The following is a 25,973-nucleotide window of genomic DNA, read 5'->3' as shown; positions in this document are numbered from 1 at the left end:
ATGATGCTGCTGGCTGGCTTCCAGTTTAGCTCTTTGGTCCCTCTGTGGCTCTGGTTCAATAATGAGAGGCAGCCAGTGATGGGAACGGAAGCTGCTATCTAAAACAAAGACCTCCATAGTGTGCCTGGGGGCTCGCTGCTGCTAAACTCCATCTTGGCCCGGAATGTGGTTAAGACTCTTTTCACCATCCAAGATCGATCTGGAGTTCCAGGCGCATTTTTACACATGCAAAATCCAAGCTCTAGCAGCCTTGCCAACCCTGTAGGGAGCTGCTGCAACACCCAAGCAGTGGGGCTCCAGAGGGGGCCTCAGGCACGTTGGGGTGGCTGTTCCTGAGCGGTGGATCTCAGCTTCCCATTGAGGCAAGATGGGCTTGGCACCAAAGTTAGTTACATTGAGCACAGGTGGAAACATGGCCAGAACAGTGTCCCCTCCTCTCCTGATGTATTTCTTTTGTGTCCAACTGGGTAAAATTCACTGAAGATAATTGAATTCACCTTCTGCATTTATTTTATTTTATTTTTGTTTGACAGTGTTTGAGTTCCTCCTTTTCTCCCTCTCACCCTCTCGCCCTCCTTCCCTCCCACTCCCCCTTTGTCCTCTGTGCTTTTCTACCAGGCTTTAGAGCCAAAATAAACCAGAGCTGAGATTGCTGGCTTTTCTCTTTGGTGATTATAAGGCTGCGCCATTTCTGAGTCTTGCTTATCTAATGTGGAAAGTGTGGAAGGTGACACCCAGCCAAGCTGCCATAGAACCAGTGCGTGCAGACAACCTGACACGTGCCTGTGGATGTCCTGCATCCCTACCGAGCATGACAAGGAAGCCTTGGCCCCTGCATGGAGAGCAGACTAGACGTATGAAGAACCCTCATAAAACTGGAGGCGTTTTAGCTAAAATTACAACCCAATCCAGCGATTCCCATCCCTGCCCTGCCATCAGTCACCTCTGAGCCCTTCCAGACTATACCTTTGCCAGCACAGCTCAGGGCCATCACTGGAAACCTCCAGAACCATGGTCATTGGAGATGCACCACCCTAGAAAGAAAGACTTTGTGGTGGCATTCCTTCCAGAGATGGTCACATTCCTCAGGTGGCATGGAACCAGGCCCATTTGGTGAACTAACCTCTGTTGCTAGGTGCATTTTCTGGAGGGCCTTGTACACCTGATAAAGTCTGGCCACAATGCAAGACAGCCACAGGACTGTCAACCCCCCCTCCCATTAACAGCCCTGAGCTCATGGTCTGTGCGTCCTGCTACTGCTTCTCACTTCACACCCAGGGCAGCATCTCTTGTCTTCAGAGCACTGGTTGCCAAGCTCAGGGATAGCCCAGGACTTGTGCTACAGGGCAGGAGCCAAGGAAGCATAGGTAGCTCTTGTCCAGGGCCCTCCAAATGCAGTAGCAGCAAAGAAACATATTTCGGGCATATCTTTTCTTCTGGGCAGGAGGGCACATAGCTCTGTGCTAGAATGTAGCAGTCACAAGGCCCTGGGATTAGCATCAAGAACCAGAAATGACTAAAGGAAAACTGTTATTTTTCAGTTAAGCTGGACACTTAAGCTGATGATTATTTGAGGGTATAGGACGTGCAGGAACTTTTCATTCTGATCTTGTTGAAACTACCAAATTTTATATACTGTTTCTAAATCAGCATTTCTGAGGCATAATTTACAGTTGAAATAAGTCGACTTTAATAAGTGTTGGCAAAAACCTGCACTGCTACTAACCACCACAGAGGAGACTTGGTGTTTCTGTCCCCCCAGCTGTTCCTGTGTGCTGATGTCCTCTACAGTCCAACCTCAGCCCCCAGCAGCTACACATCAGATTTCTGTATGGGCAGCTTTCACCTCTGAAAGGGGAGAGTGGGGACTGTAAAGCTGGCCTAGTGGTTAAGAGCACACATTACTGTTGCGGAGGACCCACATTTAGTTCCCAGTATCCAAGTCTGAAATCTCACAACTGTCAGCCCTGGGGATCCTAACACCTCTCTCAGTGGGCACTGCACACATGAGTGCACATACCACACACTTTAAATAAAATAAGTCTTGAAACACATAAAAGGGCCCAGAACAGACTCTGTGACACTTTACAGACCTTCTTAATTCACATATTTGTTTGGCCATAAGGTGGAATAGTGGCGTTCTTTCCTAGACAACGCGGGAAGGACTCTAATCTGGGGTAGATGTTTACTTTCTTGGACTGTGAGATGACGCCTGGCCTCCAGGAAGGATAGCTAAGGATAGTGCTGAACTGTTGGCAGCAGCCTCTGCTCCATACATTTTATACATTCCTGTCAGGCTGAGGGGTAGGAGTTGGCCATACCCTTAAGACATCATCTGTAAACTCTCAGTTCTTCATGGTCTATAGCCCTGCTGTATGGGAATACTGCAGAGCTTGTTCTTAACTTCGAGCTCTTACACACGTGGCCGCCAACTGATGACATGTGCTGGAGAAAGTGTTTTCCAGCAGGTAGCTGGGTATGAGGGCTGTCTTAGTCAGGGTTTCTATTCCTGTACAAACATCATGACCAAGAAGCAAGTTGGGGAGGAAAGGGTTCATTCGGCTTACACTTCCATACTGCTGTTCATCACCAAAGGAAGTCAGGACTGGAACTCAAGCAGGTCAGAAAGCAGGAGCCAATGCAGAGGCCATGGAGGGATGTTCTTTACTGGCTTGCCTCCCCTGGCTTGCTCAGCCTACTCTCTTATAGAACCCAAGACTACCAGCCCAAGGATGGTCCCACCCACAAGGGGCCTTTCCCCCTTGATCACTAATTGAGAAAATGCCTTACAGTTGGATCTCATGGAGGCATTTCCTCAACTGAAGCTCCTTTCTCTGTGATAACTCCAGCTGTGTCAAGTTGACACACAAAACCAGCCAGTACAAGGGCTCACCCTTCTTATCCCAGCATTGGGAGAAGGGTGACTGTAGTATAAGGCAAGCCTGAGCTACAGAGTGAATCCTTTTGTCAAAAATAAACAAACATCTGTGGCATGACTGAATTAGCACTTGCAAAAGAAGGATTTTAGACTCTTCATACCATGAATAAAGATTAGCCATGGGGCTGGTTTGAGATGGCTTGACTCCTGGGGTACACCTGTGTTGCTGTTGGCCTCCCTCTCTCTCTCTCTCTCTCTCCCCCCTCCCCTCTCCTCCCCTCCCCTTCCCCCTACCCCTCCCCTTTCCCCTACCTCTCCCATTCTCCCTCTCCCCCTACCCCACCCCCTCTCCCTCCCCCTCCCCTTCTCCCTCTCCCTCTCCTCTCTTTTTCAGCTTCTTACCTAGTTTTACTCTCTCCCTTCCCTCTAGCTCTGGTCCCAACCTCTGTTTCTAAGTTTAGCAGTGGCCGTTCCTACAGAACAGAAATGACAGCAGAAGCTCCATATGCCACCATGGAATAGAGACAGCTGTGCGGGCCACTTTCAACAGCATTTTAGTGGGAATGTGTAAGCTCCAATTGCTTAAAAAGACCTCAGTATGAAAGTAGCTCAGGTGTGTGTGAGGCACACTGTGAACAGAGCATGCATGCATCTTTTCTTTTGATCATATGTATTTACCATGTAGGAGTCAGTTCTCTCCTTCTAACACATGGACTCCAGGGACCCAACCCAGGCCGTCAGGCTTGGCAGCCAGTGCTTTTGCTGCTGAGCCGTCTCACTGGCCCCGAGCTTGCATTTAAACCTGGAACACCCAGTGCTCATGAGGATCTCAGCATTGCCCTTTGTCATTTGCAGTCGAGGTCCTTTCAGCAGTTTTGATGACTTTTCCTGGTTCCTGATTAGCAGACATCCCCACACCACCCCCAAACTTACCTCTTGTTCTGGTTTGTGAAGTGGCCACCACATCCCTTAGAGACAGAAAACTAAAAGTCACATTTTCAAAGGTTCCCAAGGCGTCAGTTGTGACTTTAATACTTGCACTGGATAGTTTTATGTCAACTTGACACAAGCTAAAGCCATTTGGGAAGGGGGAACCTTAATTAAGAAAATGCCCTTGTATAATTGGACAACACACAAACCTGTAGGACATTTTCTTAATTAATGATTGATGAGAGAGGGTCCAGCCCCTTGTTGGTAGTGCATCCCTGGGCTGGTGGTTCTGGGGTCTATAAGAAAGCAGGCTCTGCAGGCCATGAGGAGCAAGCCGGTAAGCAGCACCCATCCTTGGCATTAGCTTCTGCCTCCAGGTTGCTGCCCTCACTGCTTTGGATGATGGACTGTGCTGTGGAACTGTGGTGAAGTGAGCCCTTTCCTCCCCAACTTGCTTTGGTCATCACAGCAGTAGTCACCTTAACTGAGACAGTATGTTTTTGCCCTGGGATTGAAAGGGGCTCTAGAAATGGCCTGTAGGCTTTCTCAAGATTGGGTGTACTGGAGGTGAGAATACACTTCCCATCAGGCTGTGGGTTGCAACCCAGCAAACGGAGACCTCTGTGAACAGCATCAGGCTTTGTGTTCATCTGAACTTAGCTGTTCATTCAAAATGGCTCTGAGTAAAGAGAGTTGAGGGGGTTGTGTCCTTTTTCCTATTTACCTGACATGATGGGGCCCTGGAGAAACTGTGTGTACCTGTAGGCCCATCGTGACAGAGACAAGCAGGTCCCAAGAGCTTGCTGGCCAGCCTTCCTGCTGTTGTAAAGTGATTGATAGGGTGGAGAATGATAGAAGACACCTGATCTCCTCTGGCCTCTGCATGCCTGTGCTTAAGCATGGACCCTGCGGGGGGGGGTGGGGTGGGGGGGTGGGGAGGGGCACTGTTTAAATGAGGTGATTGAAGTTAATGGGAGAGGCTGTGCTCGGCAAGTCTGAGACACGGATCTGATCCCTGGCTCTAAAAGAGGAAAGCAGAGAAAAATTATGAAGACATAAAAGAGAATGCTGTTACCTAAAAAGAGGGTGCCAGGGAGCCAGGTGCCATCTGGCTATGAAGGTCCACCTGCTGATTGACACCAGCCAGAGACAAATGTGAGAAGGAATGACTGTTGAGGACAAAGTCTCCATGAGATTAGCCTGTGGGCAAGCCTGTAGGGTATTTTCTTTTCTTTTCTTTTTTTGTTTTTTGGGTTTTGGGTTTGTTGTTGTTGTTGTTTTGGGGTTTTTTTTTTTTGTTTTTTGTTTTTGTTTGTTTGTTTTCGAGACAGGGTTTCTCTGTATAACTCTGTCTGTCCTGGAACTCACTTTGTAGACCAGGCTGGCCTCGAACTCAGAAATCCACCTGTCTCTGCCTCCTAATTGGTGATTGATGTGGGTGGTGGGTGTGGCAGGTGTCTTGAGGTTCTATAAGTAAGCAAGCTGAGCAAGCCATAATGAACAAGGCAGTAAACATTATTCCTCTGGGGTCTCTGCTTCAGTTCCTGCCTCCAGTTCCTGCCCTGACTTCTTTTGGTGATCGACTGTGATGTAAAATGAACCCTTTCCTCCCCGAAATTCTTTTGGTTGTGGTGTTTCTCACAGCAGCAGGAAACTGAGATGCCACAGTTAGTCATGGTGACCACGACAGCAGTATGAACCTGAGACAGGCCCCACTAGAAACCAGGTTTTATTTCCTCCTGCCCACCCATGCCAGGCTGCTTCACCTGATCATACGTTTCATGACCTTAAAACTGGGAGTTCTGGCATCAAATAAATGAACTTTCAAGATTTGTGTTATCTTGCTTACTGCGGATGCTGGCTTCTGTGGAAGTGATCAAGGCTTTACTATTACAAGTTTTATAAATGCTATCTTCCTGCTACATACAAGGGGGAGCAGCTCACCATCGCCACTCAGCCATGGTGGGTGCAGCCCACAAGCTGCTCTGGAAGTGGATTTCTTGGCTGTAATCAGATGTTTCTGCTCAAGGTGGTGCTGTTTCCCCATCAATGGTGTGACTGCGTGTTTTTATTTTCATGGGGTCTGCATTCAGCATCTTGTCAGAGTGCCTGCCTTTGCCTTTTGTTATTCCCAAGTTGTCTGCCCTTGAGAGGCCACTACAGAGTTGTGGAAATGCACACTTACCCCGGCCTCTGTATTTCCATAAGAGAAGCGAGTCAGAGCAACCTAGAAGTCTGAGTTTTGTTCTGTTTTGTAATGCTGGGGTGGAGCCCCGGCCTCCTACATGCCAGACAAGCAACCTGCCATTGGACTACACCTTAGCTCTCAGGCATTTCTTAAAACGGTACTTTCTGTTTGTTTTGTTCTTCATACAAGGTCTCATGTAGCCCAGGCTGCCCTTAGACTTGCTATGTAGCCAAGGATGACTTTGGACTCCTGATCCTCCTGCCTCCACCTCCTCAGTCCTGGGATCTGAGATGCGCACCACCATGCCGGGGTGTATGCCGTGCTGGTGATGGAGCAGAGCCTGGTGTATGCTAGCCAGGGATTCTACCGACTAAAACCCACCCCAATCCCGAGACAGTGTTTGAGGTCTTCCACCTTGCTTTTTATGTTTTAAAGTAAATGTGCTTTTAGGTCTCAAACATTTAAAGATCATGTACATCTTGGGAAAGTGGGAATAAAGGGTCAGAATAGTTCTCTCAAACCTATCACCGTATGGGGAGGAACTTACATTCACAGAATCTCCTGCGTCAGGACCCATAATAACCATTTCTTCCTCCTTGTCACCCACAGACATGCATCATTATAGCTGTGTTTATCCCTGGCCTAATGAGTAATTGTTCTGTTTGTTTTTAGATCCGGGGTTTTCTGTCACGGTTCGATAATGTCCTTCCTGTCAGCCTGGCATTTGATAAATGTACAGCCTGTTCACCCAAAGTAAGTCATTTTACCTCTGAGCAATTTAACCTCATGCTAACCCAGTAGGGCCAGTGGGGTGGTGCGTGCATGCGTGCGTGAGTAGAGGAAGGGAGCCTGGTAGGCTTGGTCCTGCTGCTGTTGATCTGCATTCATCCACAGAAGCCAGCTTCGGAAATCTCAGGTCCTAGTGTGCAGAGAGCCTGAGCTAGCTGCTGGGTCAGTTCTTGCTTTACAGTACTTTCAGTTTGGTCATAAAGCTCTCCTGAGTGTCTCGGGTCCCCTCCTGAGGGTTTCCTTCCTTGCACCTACTCAGCAGTGCAGTTTTTTATGCTTTCCCCAGAAGGTGGGGGTTTCAGGCAGGCCCAGCTGTGTTTTGGAGATGTTCCTAATACAAAGGAACAGCAAGCAGAGATGAGGGGCCTGGATTGGGAGGCCGGAACAAGGCCCCTTCCTCTTTGATCTTTCCAGCAGCTCTAAAAATAGAGCAGGGCTGTTGTCCACTGTAATGGGAACCGGCTGATGTGTATCTCAAAACTACATGGCATCTCAGTTTTTAATAGGCTCTGAGTTATTCTCACATGTGTACTGTACGTGACAGCTGATTCCCTTAGGATGTCCCTTTAAGCCAGTGCTTCTCAACCTTCCTAATGCTGCGACTCTTTAGGACAGTTCCTCATGTTATGGTGACCGCAACCATAAAATTATTTTTGTCACTACTTCATAACTATAATTTTTCTACTGCTATGAATCATGATGTAAATATCTGATACGCAACCCCTGTGAAAGGGTCGTTAGACCACTCCGAAAGAGGTCGCAACCCTCTGGTTGAGAGCCACCACTTTAAGCCTTCAACCTCCCCATCTCCAGCTCCTACTTGGGGTGCTATGCAGAGTAGCTTATGGGGGTCACTCATCCCAAGATGGCGTTTCTCAGAGGTCTGAGGTTTCCCTGCTATGCCTCCTGCAATGTGCAGAGCTGAGGGAATTGAATTCTAGGAAAAGTCTACTTAGAGTGGCTTCTGTCCTGACCTGTTTACCTAACAGTGGAATCTGGGATAGATAAGCCACAGTAATGGATTTGGTTAAATCTAGGCACTCCCACGTGGAGAGTGGTTTGTTTTCCTTTCTGCTCTGAGAGTAAACTAAGCCTGCTTTATTGTTGGGCATCTCAAGTGCCTGGTTGAGATTTAAACCTTATAATTTGTGGATAGATGACCTCTGAGCCCATTCTTCTTGCTGTTTCTCAAGGTATCCTGTATCCTCTTTGGCAGGACCCTGAGGGTGGTGATGTGCACATCTGTCTGCAGGGACAGGGTCTCAGAGCTGTGTGCTCCTTAGTGGAAATGACTGACTGTCTGTCTGTCTGTCTGTCTATCTGTCTGTCTGTTCATTGTACAGTTGAACTAATTGCTCTCCAAATAACTTGGCTGGATTATTTTCAAACTGAAATCCTTTGGTGCCCATGCCAGAAGTGTCTCTGTGGCTTTATGTAGGTCTAGCTCATCAATGAAATGAAGATAATTGTGTTCTCAGAGAAATGTGAGCATTTGCTTTCCTGCTCTGTTTCTAATTAAATCGGCCCATAAGATGCTGTCTGTCTATAAAGAAGCCCAAGGGTACCTCAGGCTGCCCCTCCTTTTTCTTTAAGAAAGAATAGCTTTTTGTATTTTTGCCCTCCCTCCTTGGAAGCATCAGATTAAACACAGGTATGGTGTTTTTGTCACCAGAGTTCTTTCCTGTCAGTGGCCATTCAGAGTCCTGTGTTACACAAACTTGCCAGGCGAGTTAATACAACCTGACGTGGATTTTCACAGCTGCACTGTCCCACAGCGATCACTTTTCATGTGGTCTGGATATTGGGTTTCCTTTGTGCCGAGAAGGCTGCACCTCTTTCCAGGAGAAGCCCCTCATTTACTTTCTTGGCCCCCCTCCCTGCCATCTGCATCATCTGTTCTCCGAGCGTTGATTCTTCGAAATGACAATTCCAATTAAGCCGAATCGCTCGCTCTATGAGAGCTTGCTTAACGCTTACTCAGCAGGATGTTTTTTATACTGAGTCACGTCTGAGTTGCTGCTGTTTGAATCAAAATTCTTTGGAGCTAAAAGCAAGTTCTACAAATTTTTCCTTTGATATTCATGAAGTCATTTTTTTTTAATTTTTCCTCGGTCTTAGGAATTTCATACATGTATACAATGGCACACTATCATATCTTTCTGTTTCTTCTCTTCAACTCCCCTTAAACCATCCTCCAACACAGCCTTTCCCAACCACATGCCCCCACCCTTAATAACCTACTTAGTCCCATTAGCACTTCCTGCGTGTACATGGGTGTGGGGAAGGAACTTGGGAAATCCTCTATCAAGGCCACACATTCAAGAGAGAATAATTCTCCCTCCCCCAGAAGCTATCAGATGCCAGTAGCTTTTCAGGAAGAGATGGGGTCATACTTCAGCCATCTGGGCTGGAATTTTGACTGGATTTGTCTTACCTAGGACTCCTGCAGGTAGCCATAGTTTCTCCGAGTTCATGAGTGTGCCACCATGTCAAGTCCAGAACTTTGAATTTTAGGACTCTCCTCAGCTCCAGCTCTTTTGTGCCTCCTGCCCTGCTGTCTTCTCCAGCCATTGTGGAGGTGGTGGTGGTGTTTAGAAGCCCATCCCACTGAGGACCAAGCCTCTGTCTCTTGTTCCCATGAGGTGATGTTTTCCTTTGTTGGTTTCCAGTATCCATCCCCCTTCACCCCCACCCCAAAGAGAGGCTTACTCTACTTCTGCTTGGTTTAGCTTCAAATATAGGAAGGGACTGGGGGAGCAGGACACTCAGAGTAGTGAGTCTTCTCTTTATTAAACCTTGATGCTGGTGGTGTAGCCCCATCATGTTGCCAGAGTCGAAGAAGACATGGGTCTCCGCACTCATGTCTGGGAAGGTGGCATCATTGTCCCTCTCAGCATGTCCTAGCCTGTTTGCTCTCAGCCTGGGACAGAGCTGGTGAGCTGTTGCATTCACACATGTGCAGAGAGATGGGGATGCTGAGGGGTTTCATCATCTTGCAGAGCCTCCTCAGACAGTGGCACCCACTGCCAGAACATGAAGAGGCCTTTTTCACACACATACGAGTTACTTTTCTGTTCTACAGTGTAGTAAACTTCTGGCAGGCCAACAGGTGTGATTGTGAGCCAGAAATCTAGAAAAAGCTATCCCAGAATGCACTGAGGCAATTTATTAACAACCATCTGTCTCTTAATTTCTTTCTCTCTTATTTCTAATTAAGATTTTTTTTAAGTAATTATGTATTTTGGTACAGTTTTTAAAAGATTTATATTTAAATTAAGTGTGTGGGAATAGGGGAGTATAGAGCCTACAGGAACCAGAAGGCTCAGGTCCCCTGGAACTTCAGTTTCAAGCAGTTGTGAGTGGTTGGATGCGCACGCAGGGAACTGAACTCCGCTCCTCTGCAAGCACAGGCAGTGGCCTAACCACTGAGCTTCTCTCTAGTCCTTCTGATGCTGCACTTCTAAGCTTGGTGAAACTGGGACAGGAGAGATGGCTCAGCAGTCAAGGGTGTTGTTCTTGCAGAGGATCTGGGTTCAATTCCCAGCACCCATATGGTGGTTTGTAAGTCCAGTTCCATAGAAATATTATAACTACAAAAAGGTCCAATCTGATCCTGAAGTGAGTCCCTCACTTCAGGTGGCTGGTAAGTCCATTCCTTTTCAGACATAATACACATACAAAAATGATAATAATTAATCAGGCAAAATAATTAATCTGGAAGGAAGGAAGGAAGGAAGGAAGGAAGAAAGAAAGAAAGAAAGAAAGAAAGAAAGAAAGAAAGAAAGAAAGAAAGAAAGAAAGAAAGAAGAAAGAGGAGGGAGAGAGAGAGAGAGAGAGGGAGAGGGAGAGGCAGAAAACTTTAGCGTTCAGAGTCCGCTCTATGTGGCCTTTAGCAGAGTCTCCCCTCTGCTGTCCACCTCCTCAGCTCTGCTCCTTCTGGTTCCTTTGTTGAGTTTTCCAGAGTCAACAGGGAAGTGTTCCTTCTCAACTAAACATCTCCCTGTGAATTTCCTAAGAACAAAGACCCACTCTCACCAGGACTCACACAGGAAACAGAGACCTTTCAGTGTTAACAGCCACTGCACCTGACCCAAAAGCTCTATTTCAGACATCGTCTCTGTCCTGGAATGCTCCTAACTGGTTTCCCTCTTTCTCCTTCTCCCAAATGAGGACTCACTTCAGGATCAGGCCGGACCTTTATATAGTTGTGCAGTTTCCTCTGACCGCCCTCAGCCTGGGAGAGGTCTCTTTACTCTGCTAGCCCCCGCCCGTGCCCTTTTGTGGCCATCTGTTACGCTTGTAGCCTGCCTTGGTTTGGATCTGTCTAATGTGCCCTCGTGCTTGGAGGCATGTGAATTGTTGATCACCACTGATGATGTTCATTTCTGCCTAAGCCTGGTCCCCCTCATCCTGAATAGATGAACTTGCCTGCTCTCATCTCTGCTAGTCCCTGCTACTTCAGAAAATGGTACTGGGGAGAGGACTTAGTCATTAAAGTACTTGCCATGCAAGTGTGAAGGCCAAAATTGGGATGCCCAGCATCTGTACAAAAGGCTAGGTGTGGGTGATATGCATCTGTGACCCCAGTGCTGAGGGTGTAAGGCAGGGACAGCTTCAGATTCAATTGAAGGTCCTGTCACAGCTGCTAGCCACCACATGTATACGCACATTTATGTCCAGGTTTCCATCGACCCATATGTATCTATGTATATATATATATATATATATATATATATATATGTATATGTGTATGTATATATATATATATATATGTGTGTGTGTATATATATATATATATATATATATACACACACACACAGACACACACACAGATACACAGTCTCTCTCTCTCTCTCTCTCTCTCACACACACACACACACACACACTGTGTGTGTGTGCATTATGTACAAGATTCCAAAAGAAAATGAATGTAGTATGTAGAGTTCAATCTTTACCATAGTCCTCTTTTTCTTGCTGGCTTCCTAGAGAGGGATGCTCTCACCCTAAGGCAGTTTTGTGGCACTGACTAGACAGGCTGCAGTGAGAAAGTCAAGAGAAAAGTCACTGCCATCTGATGACATCAGCTGGTCACTTGCTGTTCATCACTCTAGAACTTTCTAGTCTCTTCTACAGGAGAGTGGAGGATGTATACCGGGAATGCTGTTTTCCTTTAAGGAATCCAGACATCTCCCAGTGTTTCCATAGCCGTAGCTTTGTTTCTGGAGCCCAGAGGTTGGCCAGAAGCTTCTGAGGTGACTGCAGAGTGAAGTCTGGGGCTATTTCTGAGGGGGGCAGAATTCCTGAGCATGCTCACCTAGGGGGCAGTGTGCAAGACTAAGCTTGTTCTTGCTGCATGGTGCGGTCACCCACAGCATCTGTGACATCCTCTTGGGAGGAAGCAGGCCTCAAGCCTGGCTTGCCTACCATCTGGGGCCCGTGCCTTGCACAGATGTACCAAGACGTACCCAGAAACCTGATCCTGTGGTTTTAATAAGTGATGAGCAAGGCTAATGATATTCTCATTCTGGTGATGACCGTGTGGAGGGGCTCCTGCTGATGGATTGATTGTAAGACAACTTCTGAGATGTTGGGGACGACTGTCCTGGGAAGTGAGAAGGAGAAGGAGGGTCAGAGGAACAGCCACTAGCTGGTGTTATCAGATGGCAAACGGTTTCATTGCCTTTCTCACCACAGCCTGTTGATATAACACAGCTGTAACCTATTTTTAATGATGATTCTTAAATGCTTTAACCTCCCCTGTAGCCCACCACTCACCAGAGGTACTACGAAAGAAAGATATAGGGGAAGTGAACCTGTTTAGAAAGGTTCTTTGGAGCAACTCCCATCTGTGTTGTCTGGAAATCGGCAGTTCAGTTCACAGGTCAGCAGTGGCAGCTCCATCTACTTGCAGACATTTCACAGATACAGCAGCAGTCCAGTTCATTAGAGTCAGGTTAGCAACAGCAGTGACAGGATCTAATAGAGACAGCCAGGCCTCAGCCTCAGTCCAAGTCAGTAGGAGGGACCAGGAAGAGCACCAGGAGAAGTTCTTGGCTGTGCCTCTCTCAGCAAACTGAAGCTCAGAGAAGACTTGAGACTCATGAGCATTGCACAGCTAGCTCTATAAGCAGACCTAGCTCAGCCCCCATTACTGTCCATCAAGTCCTATTTATACCCTCCAAACATCATGTGTTCTCCATGTGTCTTGCCTTACCACAAGCATTTATCTCAGCTGACATCACCCTGCTAATCAGTTTGAGTCCACAAGAGCAGCTAGAAACTGCAGCACACCACCAGAAGAGGTTTGTTTGTTTGTTTGTTTGTTTTGGTATGGTTCTCTCTATGGAGTCGAGACAAACGCAGCTCAGCCTTGCACTACTGTAAGGTGAACCATGCTTTCACATGCTTGTTTTAGCAGAACATCCTTTTACCTGTGTTTGCTTCAGCTAAACACTCCTTCACAAGTTTGCCCCAACAAAACACCATCCAGCTGACTTTCCAAAGAACCCTTAAGTTTCCACTTCCACAGCCCACCTTCCTTCTATTGTGATGGAAAAAGCATAAGGGGCTGGGGTAGCTCAATTGGAAAATCAGTTGCTGTGAAAGGGTGAGGACCTGAGTTCAAATCCCTAGAACCCACATAAAGCAGCGTGGTTAGTGCACATCTGTAATCTCACCACCTCTAGGACAAGAAGGCAGAACAAGAAAAGTCTGAAAACTCATAGGAAACCTGGCACACACAGCCACAGACAACATGAGTCCCTGTGTCAAGCAAGGAGCGAGGTGAGGCTGACACCACGCTCTCGTGCCATTTATGGGCCTGCATTTATGTGATCGCAGACACTCATACATATCATATACACACAAAAAGATTTTTGAAAGAAATATAAAATACCAGAACTAAACCTCTTTATTGAAACGTTCTTTTAGAAAGAGTTTTCACCAGAGCAACCTATCACCTGAGAGTTCTGTTCACGTATCCTTAGAAGACAAAGGGACCAAGCTTAGACTCGGAGGAAGGCTCAGCGTCTCAGAGCAGCAGGCATTCATCATTGGGTTGCTATGAATGTATGCTAGAGATACACACACTCTATGCAGAGCACAAGCCATTGCTACCATTTATCTCTGAGAGGCTCCTCCCAAAGGCATGTATATAAGAGGCTTGGTGTTGTCAGGAGGTGGTGGAACCTTTGAGAGGAAGTGAGATTACTGGGGATGCACCTGGAAGGGGATCCTGGACCCTTCCTCTTTCTTTCTTTCTTTTTTTTTTTTTTGCAGTGAGGTAAGGGTCTTTCCACCCACGGACTCCCACCATGGTATGACCACCTAACCTCACCCCCAGAAACAATGGTCCAATTGACCATGAATTGAGTCTTCTAAAACCATGAGTCTCAAAAATTCTTTTCTTTTTAAAATTGATTGTCCAAGTATTTTGTTATAGACACTGGAAGCTGACTATCACAACAATCAAAAGAAACATTATGCTGTGCTTTCAATCCCAACCCTCTGAAGATAGAAGCAGGAGGCTCTGTGAGATCAGCTAGGGCTACATAGAAAAATCTAAGGCATTATCCTCATGAAAAACACAATGACTTGCTGGGCTGCAGAGATGCTCAGCAGCTAAAGGACTCTCTGTTCTTCCAAGGGACCCAGCACCCAACCACCAGAAACTCCAGCCCCGGGGGATCCAGCACTCTCTTCTGGCCTCTATGGGCGCTGCACTCATGTGCACATACCCACACACATATACATAGTTAAAAATAAAAGCAATGGAAATAAAAGAGAAAGAAATGAGACGTGCAGAGTGAGACAACCTGTCCAACAATGATGCTGCCACCCTGGCTCCTGCTGTGTTAGGGTGCATGCCCCCTCTCTACAACCCAATCCTTTTTTTATAAATGGGGCTACCCTGAGGAAGGTTTGTTGAGAGTCACTTCTGAGCTGAGGTGAAAAGACAAATAGGAATTTAACCCATGGGTAAGAGAACAAGAGAGCAATTCCAGTCAAGACGGACAGGGTTACTTATATAATGGCCAGATAAAACTGCACACAAGAAGCTGTCAAATACCCAGTATGGTGTAACCTTAAGGAGGATGGTCATTTGCCTCCATGAGCAGCAGTTCCCAAGACGGAATGTGTTTCCAAGATGGAATATAAGAATCTGTTTTTAATCTTAAAATTCCACATAAAACTCTCTCACCTCCGCCTGGAGTGTAGGGACTTTCCCAGCCTCTGGCATTCAGCGGCCTCAGTGGGGGATTCCCAGGGTCCTGGCTCTGTTCACTGCCTCGCCTGCTGAGTGACCCCAAGTTAGGTGCTTCTGCCTCTGTCCGCCTCCGGGTCACTTTGGCCAGTGAGTCAGCTAAGTAAGATAAGTGCTGGCTCTCTCCTCGCTCTTCAAGTTATTTCTTCTGCATTTTGGATTGAGGTTCTTTCAGTCTTTGTTTCACAGGCAGTTTTATTTTGTGTCCCATGCTGGAAGTGGAAGCCAGAGCCTCTGGCATGCTTCACGTCCCAGACCAGCAATCCATTTTCATTGCAGAAAAGTATAAAAAAATATAGTTAAGGACAAGGGTCATCAGAGGTCACCTGCCGTTGTTGACTATGTGTTGTGCCCTTGACATAATGATGCGTAGCTAGTCTCCAATCCTGCTATCAGTTTGAAATGAGCTTCAGGTAGGGGGATTAGAGCACTGTGACAAGCATCCTGCCTGCTTCTCAGCCCTTTCCAAGGACTGGCAAGTGCCCAATCGGAAGAGCTCCCAAGGGCTTCTGCCCGGAGTGTCTGCACACAGCTCCTCAGTGGCGAATATTACTCAAAACGGAGCTGCAGCCAGGGTTTTCTTCCCCTTTCCAAAAGGGACATGAATCTCGAGTTGGGAAAATGATGAGTAACCCCCACCCTGGTCCTCTCTTCCTATCTCACTCACCCAGCAAGGCCTCATGCTTTCTGTTTGAGCGGATGATGGGATCCATATGTGTGGTTGTGTGGTGTAAACTGTATCCCACTTCTCGTCCTTAGCAACTTGTGTTTCTCCCATCTCCAGAGCTGCTGGGCTCCTGAAAGGAGCTGGGATGTCCCATCCAGAGCCAGGGAACAGCGCTCAGCTATAAGCCTTAACCTCACAGCTCTTGGCTCTTCCTTCTCTTTGGAAAATCTCGGATGTTTTCTCCCTTTGCTTCAATTTCCTCATCCATAGAGTAGAGAAAATATTTTCTGTTTCCCAGGGAAATTGCAATGTCTGACGCATATCCAGTTTCTCAGCCCAGGCACCAGGGCCTTTGCCCACTCCTGGGACTGGTGTTGACACCAGAAACAGGAAGAAAACAGAGACCACTGTGGTGGCCTGAAGTATCCCTGAGTATGTGGTGTCTGTCTCCTCAAATTGCTGTTTTTCACAGACAGAAGAGTCCAGGATCTGGAAGTCAAGGCTCAAGGCTGCTCTGGTTTTTAAAAACTGCAGGAAGCTTGCCCTCATGTGTCTTAACAGCCCTGTTTGAAAACCCTCCCTATGATGCCAGAGAACACAGCCTTGCCCCTCCCTGCTGACCTGGTCCTCTGAGGCCTCTGATCAGCAGCAAAGGTTATCCTGCTTCCCTGACTCCTGTGGTCACTTGAGTATACTTTTCCCTTCAGGTGTCTTCCTGCCTCTTATGCAGACCAGAAAATATAGGGCTATGATCTTTTCAGTGGTTCTCCTGATTGTCAGGCTGCTCATCTTCAGGACATTGAAATATTAGGCTTTTATAGGTTAGAAATAATCAATTCATGTTTAGCCTCCATCCCACATCTATCCCCTAATTCTTAAGTCTTTTGGGGTCATGGACCATGTTCATGTTGATGAAAAGAGTTGACGTACTCCTTTGGAAAATGTACAGCCACTGTAGCTTTGCAGTGTTTCAGTGGCTCCCCTCCATTGTGCTGGTAGGATACCTGGCCTCCTGAGGCTTGCTAAGGTACCATGCCCAGGTTCTCCTGGAAAAGTGACTCAGAGGCAAGCCCTGCAACCAGCCCGGTCCTACCATGACACTTACGGTTTTGGAGAGGTACCAGGTCTCTTTGGGGGCTCATTTTCTTTAATCACAGGAAACTATGAAAGCCTGATCTGCCACTGAGTGTGTCTTGTGCCTAGCTGCAGCCAACTGTGGGACAGAAGACAGTAACCCTGTTCAGAGTTCTGTGGGTCAGTTCCTCCCCTTAAGGTCACAGAGCCCAGGCAATCTCTTTTCATGATCCTAATCCCCTTTGATATTTATATGATGTAGTGATCAGAGGAAGGACAGAAGGGAATGGCCAGCTGGAAGCTGCAGTCTTACCACTGAACTAGAGACAGATACGCTTGAACTGGGAGGTTTTAAGTATACATATGTTTATACGTAAATAGGCTATATATATATATATATATATGCATATATATACACACATATATATACATATACACACACATGTATATGTATATAAAAATTTAGTTATTTTTATGTGTCTGTGCCTGTGTGAGTCTGTATGCACAACATATATACTGGAGCCCTTGGAGCCCAGAATAGGGCATCAGATTCTTTAGAACTGAAATTATAGCCAGTTGTAAGCCTCCGTGCAGGTGATATGAATCCACTTATTTGCAAGAGCAGCAGGTGCTCCTAACTGCTGAACCTTCCCTCTAGCCCCTTCTTTATTGTGTTTATGTGTATACTGTGCCCCTACATGAGTTCATGTACACCTTGTGTATGCAGGAGCCAGTAGAGGCCAGAAGGGGGCATCAGACCCCCTGGAGCTGAAGTTGGAGGTGGCTGTGAGGCTGTGGGTGTTGGGAACGGAACGCAAGCCTCTGCAAGAGCAGTAAGCATCCTCCGTCACCAACCCATATCTCCAGCCCTACTATAACTGCTTAAATGGGGTATTTGTAGCACCCAATAATGTATTTACATGCATTTCTTTTTCTGACTTTAAAGTGAGTCCGTTACGTGATTTTATAAAGCCAGCAGTGTTGACTCACACTAATCATCTCAGCAGTCAGAGGCTGAGCAAGAGTTTGAAGCCAGCCCAAGTAGGCTATAGAGGGAGACCTCGTTTCAAAATACTATAACAACAACAATAATTTATGGAATATTTTTGGATGATATTGTGTTGAGTTTCTGTTGATGTCCTTCTGGACGTGACAGTAATGTTAGATAGTGGCACCTTCCTATGTATGAGGTCCTTTAACCACCCTTAGCGAACAACCAAACACATCGCTGCAACAGTTAGCTAGGTCCTAGCAGACATCAAGTGAGGACAAGAGAACAAGCAATAGCTCATGGCTCAATTTATGAACAGCCGAAAGTGGAAGTCAGGCCACCCACTCCCGGGCCTCTGTCCAGTGGGATGCTGACCACCAGGCATGACAACACAATGCCCTTGGCTGGTTGGTGCCAGACGGGGCATGGCCGTTTACAGTGCTCTGTTTGTCCAGCGGATTCTGCTCAACTTTCACCTTCCCATCTGCTTTACTGACGTCTTTGATGACCTGTCCCTTGGAAGATCATGCCCAGAGCTTACCAAAACAAGCTGCCTTTGGGGGTTACCAGAGTTGGCTTAGCATTACGTTCAAGGGCACCCCAGCTCCCTGAAGGCTCTGCTTGCTGCCCTGTGAGGTTTTGAGATGCCCATTCTAAAAGTCCTCTTTTTGGCTGCCCTGGAAATTCTTTCTTTTTAAAGGAATGCCCTTTTTCATTATGCTTGTTTGCTTTGTTTTGCTTGTAGCTGAGCACATGAGTGGAAGTCAGAGATGAGCTTTCTACAGTGGACGGTCCTCTTATCATATGGTTCCCAGAGACTGAACTTGGGGCAGTGAAGCTTGGCAGCAGGTGCCACTACCCACTGAACTATCTTGTCGCCCGCCCCCTTGGTATTTCTAAAAGTAGTCAGCACCATAGCCTTTTGCCATAGAAGAGGTAAAGGAACTGTAGTGCAGACATTGTTCCCAAAGCCAGCATCTTCAGGACTTGTTTGGGTTATACGATGGCAGCGATACATCCCAGAGTATCTGTCTCCTGCCTTAAGTAATGTCCTCATCATTGTGTTTTATTCTAAAGAATGAAAGCCCTCCGTGTTCCCCCTTTCCAGACCATCAAAGAGCTCGTGAAAGTGCACACGGAACAATACTTCTTAAAATCTCAGTCCTCACCAGATTCAGGGATTTCTCCTGTGTGTGGCCCTTAGGGCAGCAAGTTTGCCACCAGTGTGCAAGTCTGAGGAGTATTCGGTGTCCTGACACCCGGGTAGCATCCCTGCACGGACTGTTGGGGAGGACGAGCCCAGGCTCGCTCCCTGTGGTCAGATTTGCCCATCATCCCACCTCTGTACAGCTTGTGTCTGCACAGTTGACTGTAGATTTGCTGAGCCTTCTGGGTGTTTTTAAGGACTTTGCTAGCACTCTAACTTGGTGTGATTTGTGGAAGCAAGAGCTATGCCTGGGCTTCTCCTGATCCTTTTGACATCAGCTTCTTGAAGGACCTTAGAGGAAGAAATGATAGAGGTGGGGTTTGAGGGCAGTGCCGTGTTCTGCTTACAAGCTCCCAAGCATCCCAGTCATGGATCTTAACACAGCATCAGTGCCCTTTAAAGAGCGGCGGTTATTCTTTACTCTGTAAAACTGCAGCTATGCCTGTATCCTGACTCTAATCATTAGTTTCACTTCATCTGACTGACATAGAGAACCAATTCAATCATGTGAGCATATATTTTAAAAAATTAAGTGAGGTGCTGAAGAGAGGCACCCTGGTAAAAAGCCTTTGCTGAGTGTAAGCATGAGGATCTGACAGAGAATCCTCAAGAGGTCACATAAAAGCCAGGATGTGGTGTGCGTCCACGATCTCAGAATGTAGGAAGTAGAGACAAAAAAAAATTTTTTTGGAAGCATGAGAGGCAGCTAGCCAGGTATACACAGGAAAAAACAAGACACTGTCTCAAGCTGGAAGGTACAAGACCCAATACCCAAGGTTGTCTCCTGTCTCCACATGCATTTGCCAGAGTGGCGCATTGCACATTACACACACATTGCACATATACACATTACACACACATTGCACATACACATACATGACTGGTATAGCTCAGAAGGTAGAGTGTTTGCCTTACACACATTTGCAGGCTGGCTTTGATTCCCAGTATCATATAAGTCAGGTATAAAAATAAAAAAATGAAAAGGAATACTTATGAAAAGTAGTTTTGGCCGCCACCCCCAGGCCTGTGCTCACACCTGCGCCTGCCTGCGCCTTCCTTGGCTGGCGCTTGCCGGCCGCCGCCTGCCCGGCCCTCTTCTCGGCGCCCTACAGCCTACAGCAGCAGCCTGGGTGGCGGCGGCCTTGAAGTAAGGGAGGGCGGTGGCGTCTTTGTTGCGGCCGGGCCTTTGTCTGCAGATGGTGGACGCGGGGCGGTCGCTCTGCCATGGAAGTCTGCAGGAGGATGGAGGCGCCCCCGAGGGGCGCTGACCTGATGCGGCTGGACCGCTAGGACACGGTGTGGGCCAATATCGCCGCCAACCTGCAGTGGATCTGTGCTAAGGCCTATGGCCTAGACAACATCCCCGAGGATCTTCAAGACCTTTTACATCAACCAGTATGAGCAGGAGCACATTAAGCCACCTGTTATTAAGCTTCTCCTGTCCAGTGAGCTGTATTGCCGCGTCTGCAGCCTCATCCTAAAAGGGGACCAGGGGGCTACCTTGCAAGGACACCAGTCTGTCATCCAGGCCCTGTCCCAGAAGGGCATCTATGTGATGGAGAGTGATGATACCCTGTGACAGATGCTGACCTCAGCCAGGCACCTATTGAGTGGCCACAGGGCGATGGTGGATGCCCTGATGATGGGCTATACTGTGGAGATGATCAGCATTGAGAAGGTGGTGACCAGTGTCAAGCGCTTTTCTACATTCCACACCTCAAAAGAACTTCCTTATCACCTCGAGGATGCCATGGTATTCCGGATCAATAAGGTAAATCTTAAAATAGGAGAGAGAACAGAGAAAGAAATTAAATTAAAACAGCAACCACTGGAAAGTCCCACTCATCAAAAGGTCCGTTATGGGCGAGAGCGCACCTCTCTGCTAGGCAGTCACCCTACTCTCCATTGTTGGAGGACTTGATGAGAGACGGCAGTGATGGCGCCACTCTCTTAGCCGTGGTTCACTATGATTGCCCAGAGCAGATGAAACTGGATGATATCTGTCTGAGGGAGGTACCATCAATGGCTGACAGCCTGTATAACATCCGGCTTCTGAGGGAGTTTTCCAATGAGCATCTGAACAAGTGTTTCTGTCTCACCCTGGAGGATATGCTGTATGCTCCCCTAGTGCTGAAGCCAAACAGTATGATTTTTATCGATGAGCTCTTCTGGTGGTTTGAGAACGTCAAACCAGATTTTGTTCAGCCCCGAGATATTCAAGAGTCGAAGGATGCTAAAACAGAATTACAGCAGAAGAGCAGCTGGCCTCCTGTCCCCATCTCCAACGCAACCGCACGCAGCTTCCTTGGCAGCCCTGCTGACATGAGCCCTGCTGACCTGCCACCATCCACCCAGCCTCTCACCGAAAGCAATCATCGGTACCACCTCCAATCGGAAGAACCTGAGTGTCTTGGGAAAGGAGCTTCCACATTTAGTCCGTACCATCCTTTGTTGCCACTGAGACAGAAACAGCAAAAAGTGTCACAGGCAGAGGAAATTCCTGATCAGCGACACAGATCGAAATCTTTAACTCGGGTTGATGGTCAGCCACAAGGTGCAGCAGGAGCATGGACAGATTAAAAAAACAAAAACAAACAAAAGAACAGGCCTGCATCACAGTCAACATCATTTGCTCTCCATCATGCAGCAAGTTGTGATGTGGATCCCAGTTCTGGTGACAGTGTCAGCTTAGCTGGCTCTATCAGCAAAGATAGTTTGGCATCTAACATTATCCACCTGACCCACAGAACCAACCCCATCCTTCAGCTGGAAAGGCCAAAGGAGCTGGAAAAGCCTCCTGAGCAGTGTCAACATTGAGGAGGAGGAGGAGGAAGAGGAGGAGGAGGAGGAGGAGGAGGAAGAGCTTGTAGCCATCATCAGGACAGATGTGTCTCCTCCTTCCCCAGAGATTCCTAGGATCTCACCTCAGGCCCCAGGCTTGGTAGCAAGTTATCAGATCTTCCCAGAGACAGACAGACACTTTGGAGAATAAACCTGACAATTTTTACTTAGAACCCCTGATCTTGCAGAAGTATGACCGCAGTCAGCAGAAGCTACAAGGGAAGAACAGCCTCTGGCCCTGAATAGATTTGATCCATTACCTCAGGGGCAGGCTGCTGATGGTTTCTTTCTCCATGTAGGCAGGGCTAAGGAAGATGAGAGGAGGTGGTACGTTAGTTCACAGAGTCCTAGCTCCCACGAGTCAGAGCCCTGGACCATCTTGAGGCAAGACTCCGACTCTGGTGTGGTAGACGTAGAGGATACAGAGCAGGGTTTTATTGGTGAGGACCACCCTGTGGTTATCCCCAGTTATGCTGGTGAGGAAGAGTCAGCCAAACTACAGGGGGGTATGAAAGTGAAGGAACATGAAGACAAGGATGATGCCAGCGGCCGCTCAAGCCCGTGACTGAGCACCACTTCTCAGCTCAGCAGCATGGAAGTGTAAAGATGACCAGCTTTGCCGAAAGGAAGCTCCAGGGGCTCAACAGCTGTGAGACCAAGTCTAGCAGTGCTATCAGCAGCTCCCAGAAGACCACCCCTGATGCACCCGGAAGCTGCCCAGCCCCTCTGACAACGTGGCGCCAGAAGAGGGAGCAGAGTCCAGGCAGGCACAGCAAGGGCCCTGCCAGCCTGCTGGCTTCTGCTGGTGCAACTGCACATGCAGCGGGAGGAAAAGCGCAGAGCTATTGAAGCCTAGAAGAAAAAGATGGAGGCACTGTCTGCACGGCAGCATCTGAAGCTAGGCAAGGCAGCCTTTCTGCATGTGGTAAAGAAAGGAAAGGCTGATGGTGCCCCACGGCCACTGAAACCTGAGCACTTCACGAAGGAATTCCCACAGCACAATGGGGAGGACTTGGATGATGGCACTTGTAAAACCGAAGGGTTCCTTGTCAAAGAAGAGCAGAGAGATCTCAGTGACGCTCAGGATGTAGCATTTGTCCAGCTACATAAGCCCAGGGACCCAGCTACTCTGCACGATGGAAAGAAGCAGAGTGATTTCTACTGCGCTCCTCGAGGACATTGTTGGTGAGGTAGATGTGACTGCTGGAGGCAGAAGTGGAGCTCAAGCGAGATGAAGCCCGGTATAAGGCTAACTACAGAAGGAGGAGGAGAAGGCAAGGCAAGAGCTCATTAACCAGGAATACTTGCAGAGGAAGCAGCAGCAGGCCTTGGAGGAGCAAGGACTTGGCAAACCTAAATCAAAGCCTAAAGGCCTCCGCCAAAGTCAGTTCACCAGGGGTCTTAGAGTGACTCTGGCGCCAAGTGCTCTTCCACCCCAGATGACTTGGGCCAAGCTCACTCTGGCTCCAGCCTATCCTTGGCGTCTGCAGCGACAGCAGAGCCTGAGAGCATTCACTCGGGGCACACCTCCTCACCGAGTTGAATCACTGGAAGCCTTACCTATCTATCCTGAGCCACAACCCCAGTCAGAGCACAGACCGAGACTGGGAGACTGCATCAGCAGCTTCCTCTTTGGCCTCTGTGGCTGAGTACACAGGTCCTAAACTCTTCAAGGAGCCCAATAGCAAATCAAACAAACCAATTATTCACAGTGCCATATCTCACTGCTGTCTGGCTGGAAAAGTGAATGAACCTCACAAGAATTCAATATTGGAGGAGTTGGAGAAGTGTGGTGCCAACCACTATATCATTCTGTTCCGAGATGCAGGCTGCCAGTTCAGGGCACTTTACTGCAACCAACCCGACATTGAAGAAATCTACAAACTCACTGGCATGGGGCCAAAAAACATCACCAAGAAAATGATTGACAAACTATATAAATACAGCTCAGACTGAAAGCAGTTTAACCTGATCCCAGCCAAGACCATGTCGGTCAGCGTGGGTGCTGTCACGATCCATAACCACTTGTGGCAGCCCAAGCAGCCCACAGTGCCAAAGAAGACCCAGACTTATAAGTGACCACGGCAACCAGGACTCTGAGGTTGTGCTTACGGCATCCCTATTTATTATTTTCACCTACTTGGTACAAAGTGTGATGAGCCATGGACAGTTTTCTACAGAGGTTCCTAGAGAACAGAGAAGATGCTCTCACCCCTGCACATATGGATGCTGGGCATGACACATGCAGGAGTGAGTCCTGTGCTTTCATGGGCATGGCTGCTGTGGCCCTGCTGACCACTGAGATCCTCAGAATAAGGGACACCATGGATTGAGATCCTGGCCTGTGGGCCCCTCACTTGAAGTTCTTCAGAATAAGTTAAATGTGATCTGCTCTCTGGCCTCCCTTCACCCCTGTGAACATTGCCTGATGCCCCATGTTGGCCAGCTGTAATCGTGCATGATTATAGGGCCAAGGCTTGTTTGGGTCAGGGTGTTTGAATGTCTTCATAAAAGAAGCTCGTATGGGAAATCTTTTTCATTTTAGAAATTGTATGATATTTATTGACCGTGTCTACTGCCAACCTTTATATCCAGTTCTAAGATTCTGGAAAAAAAAGAAAGAAAAAAGAAAAGAAAAGTAGTATCTTTGAAAAAGAGAAACACACATGGTTTCCTGGTTCAGTGGAGCAGGAAGAATTCCCATTACACAGCAGTACCCTCTGCTCCTTATGCCCTGTACCTTCTTCCCACAGGTACCAGAACACAAGGGGAAATGAGACCTGTGCCAACCTGCCCAGCTCTGCAAGGGGTTGGCCACTCAGGGACCCTTACAGGCACTCCCTGAGAGAGACTGTGTACATGTTCCAGCTGGGCCTGGCCAGCTCAAGACTCCAGACAAGTACTTGAGGAAATGTCCCTGGGTTCATGGGGTAGTCCCCTTAGTAATCTAAGTGGTTACTTAACCACTAAGTAACAAAGTGGTGAATTCTTGACATTCAAGCGTAGGTTATTTATTTTTAATTAGAAATATACTTTTTTTAGCTAGATGTGGTGGTATTTGCCTTAATCTCAGCTCTCTGAAGGCAGAGACAGGTGGTTCTCTGCAAATTGGAGACCAATCTTAGTTTACATAGCCAGTTGCAGGCCTGCCAGGGCTACATAGTAAGACCCTGTCTCAAAGAAAACAATTCAAACGTGTATGTGTGTGTGTGTGTGCTGCAGACCCTCTGGGTCCCGTGACTGCGTAAAACGGTTCTCTAGAGTAGGTGGGCAAAGCTTAGGACGGAGTGACAGACAGACACACACACAAGAGAGGTGTTGAATCTGAATGTAATTTTCTGATGGAGACTCAGACCTTTTATAATACAGAGTAACAGAATAGGGCACATTGAAGTTTTCCAAGTGCAAGAGGAGTGACTTCAAAAGGAACCAGATAAATATTTACTTTAGAGATTATCACCCTGCCTAGGATCAGCCCTGTGCCAGGCAAGAGTTTCACACCCCAGCGTTAATTGGGCTAGGGGGGGTATAAACTCTTGCCTGGCTTCAGGAATAAAGTAGTGTCATGAACCTTGGAATTCTTAGGCCTTGTTAATTCTTTCTATGTCTGGAGAATTCCCATATATCAGTATAGTATATTAATTTGCTCTTGGCATGGAATGTAGTCTGTAATAAGAATTTTTATCTCAGTGAGAATTTCAGACTCTTTCTGTAGACAACTGAATTAATGGCTAGTGCTTTATTGTTTTATGGTAGTGCTTAATTAGTTACTGAATAGGTTAAACTCCTTGTTGCTATCTGGGATCTAAGAACACTGGGAAAAAGCTTTAGCTATGTTAGAATCAATCTTAAAAGGCATTACATTAAGGTAATACTAAATAGAGTGCACGTGAATCTATACATTAGACTAACTCAGTGGAAATTTGATTATTATGGGTTAGGAGAAAACGCCAAACCTCCGGGAGGGGAATTTCCATGGAACTCTTATCCTCATGAACAGCTTCCAGGCTTTTCGCCTGTCAAACTGACCCAAACTGGAGAGCTGACTTTCGTCAGACTTCCAGGAGGAGAGTCCTAGAAATTCATTTCTCATGAGCAGCTTTTTGGCATTTCTGCCTCACAAGCTGACTCCACCGGAGTGCCCT

The 25,973-nt window shown here is 47.4% G+C and overlaps 1 protein-coding gene and 1 pseudogene across 5 annotated transcripts in view; both read left to right on the top strand.

Moving 5' to 3' along the window:
- The window catches only part of Atg7 (autophagy related 7), a 215,374-nt gene that overhangs the window by 77,024 nt on the left and 112,377 nt on the right, over positions 1 to 25,973 (top strand). For all 5 annotated transcript variants that reach the window (XM_021164861.2, XM_021164859.2, XM_085840150.1 and 2 more), the window contains one exon: positions 6,669 to 6,749. In XM_021164861.2, coding sequence (XP_021020520.1) covers positions 6,669 to 6,749 — 81 coding nt within the window. The remainder of the gene's footprint in view (positions 1 to 6,668; positions 6,750 to 25,973) is intronic.
- LOC147003856 (calmodulin-regulated spectrin-associated protein 1 pseudogene) lies at positions 20,528 to 23,950 on the top strand (annotated as a pseudogene).

This window comes from Mus caroli, unplaced genomic scaffold (genome assembly GCF_978045245.1).
Source record: "Mus caroli unplaced genomic scaffold, Mus_caroli_1 scaffold_7, whole genome shotgun sequence".
Classification (NCBI taxonomy): Eukaryota; Metazoa; Chordata; class Mammalia; order Rodentia; family Muridae; genus Mus; species Mus caroli.
Note: the sequence above shows the minus strand (reverse complement) of the source record. Positions and strands in the feature narration are given on the sequence as shown.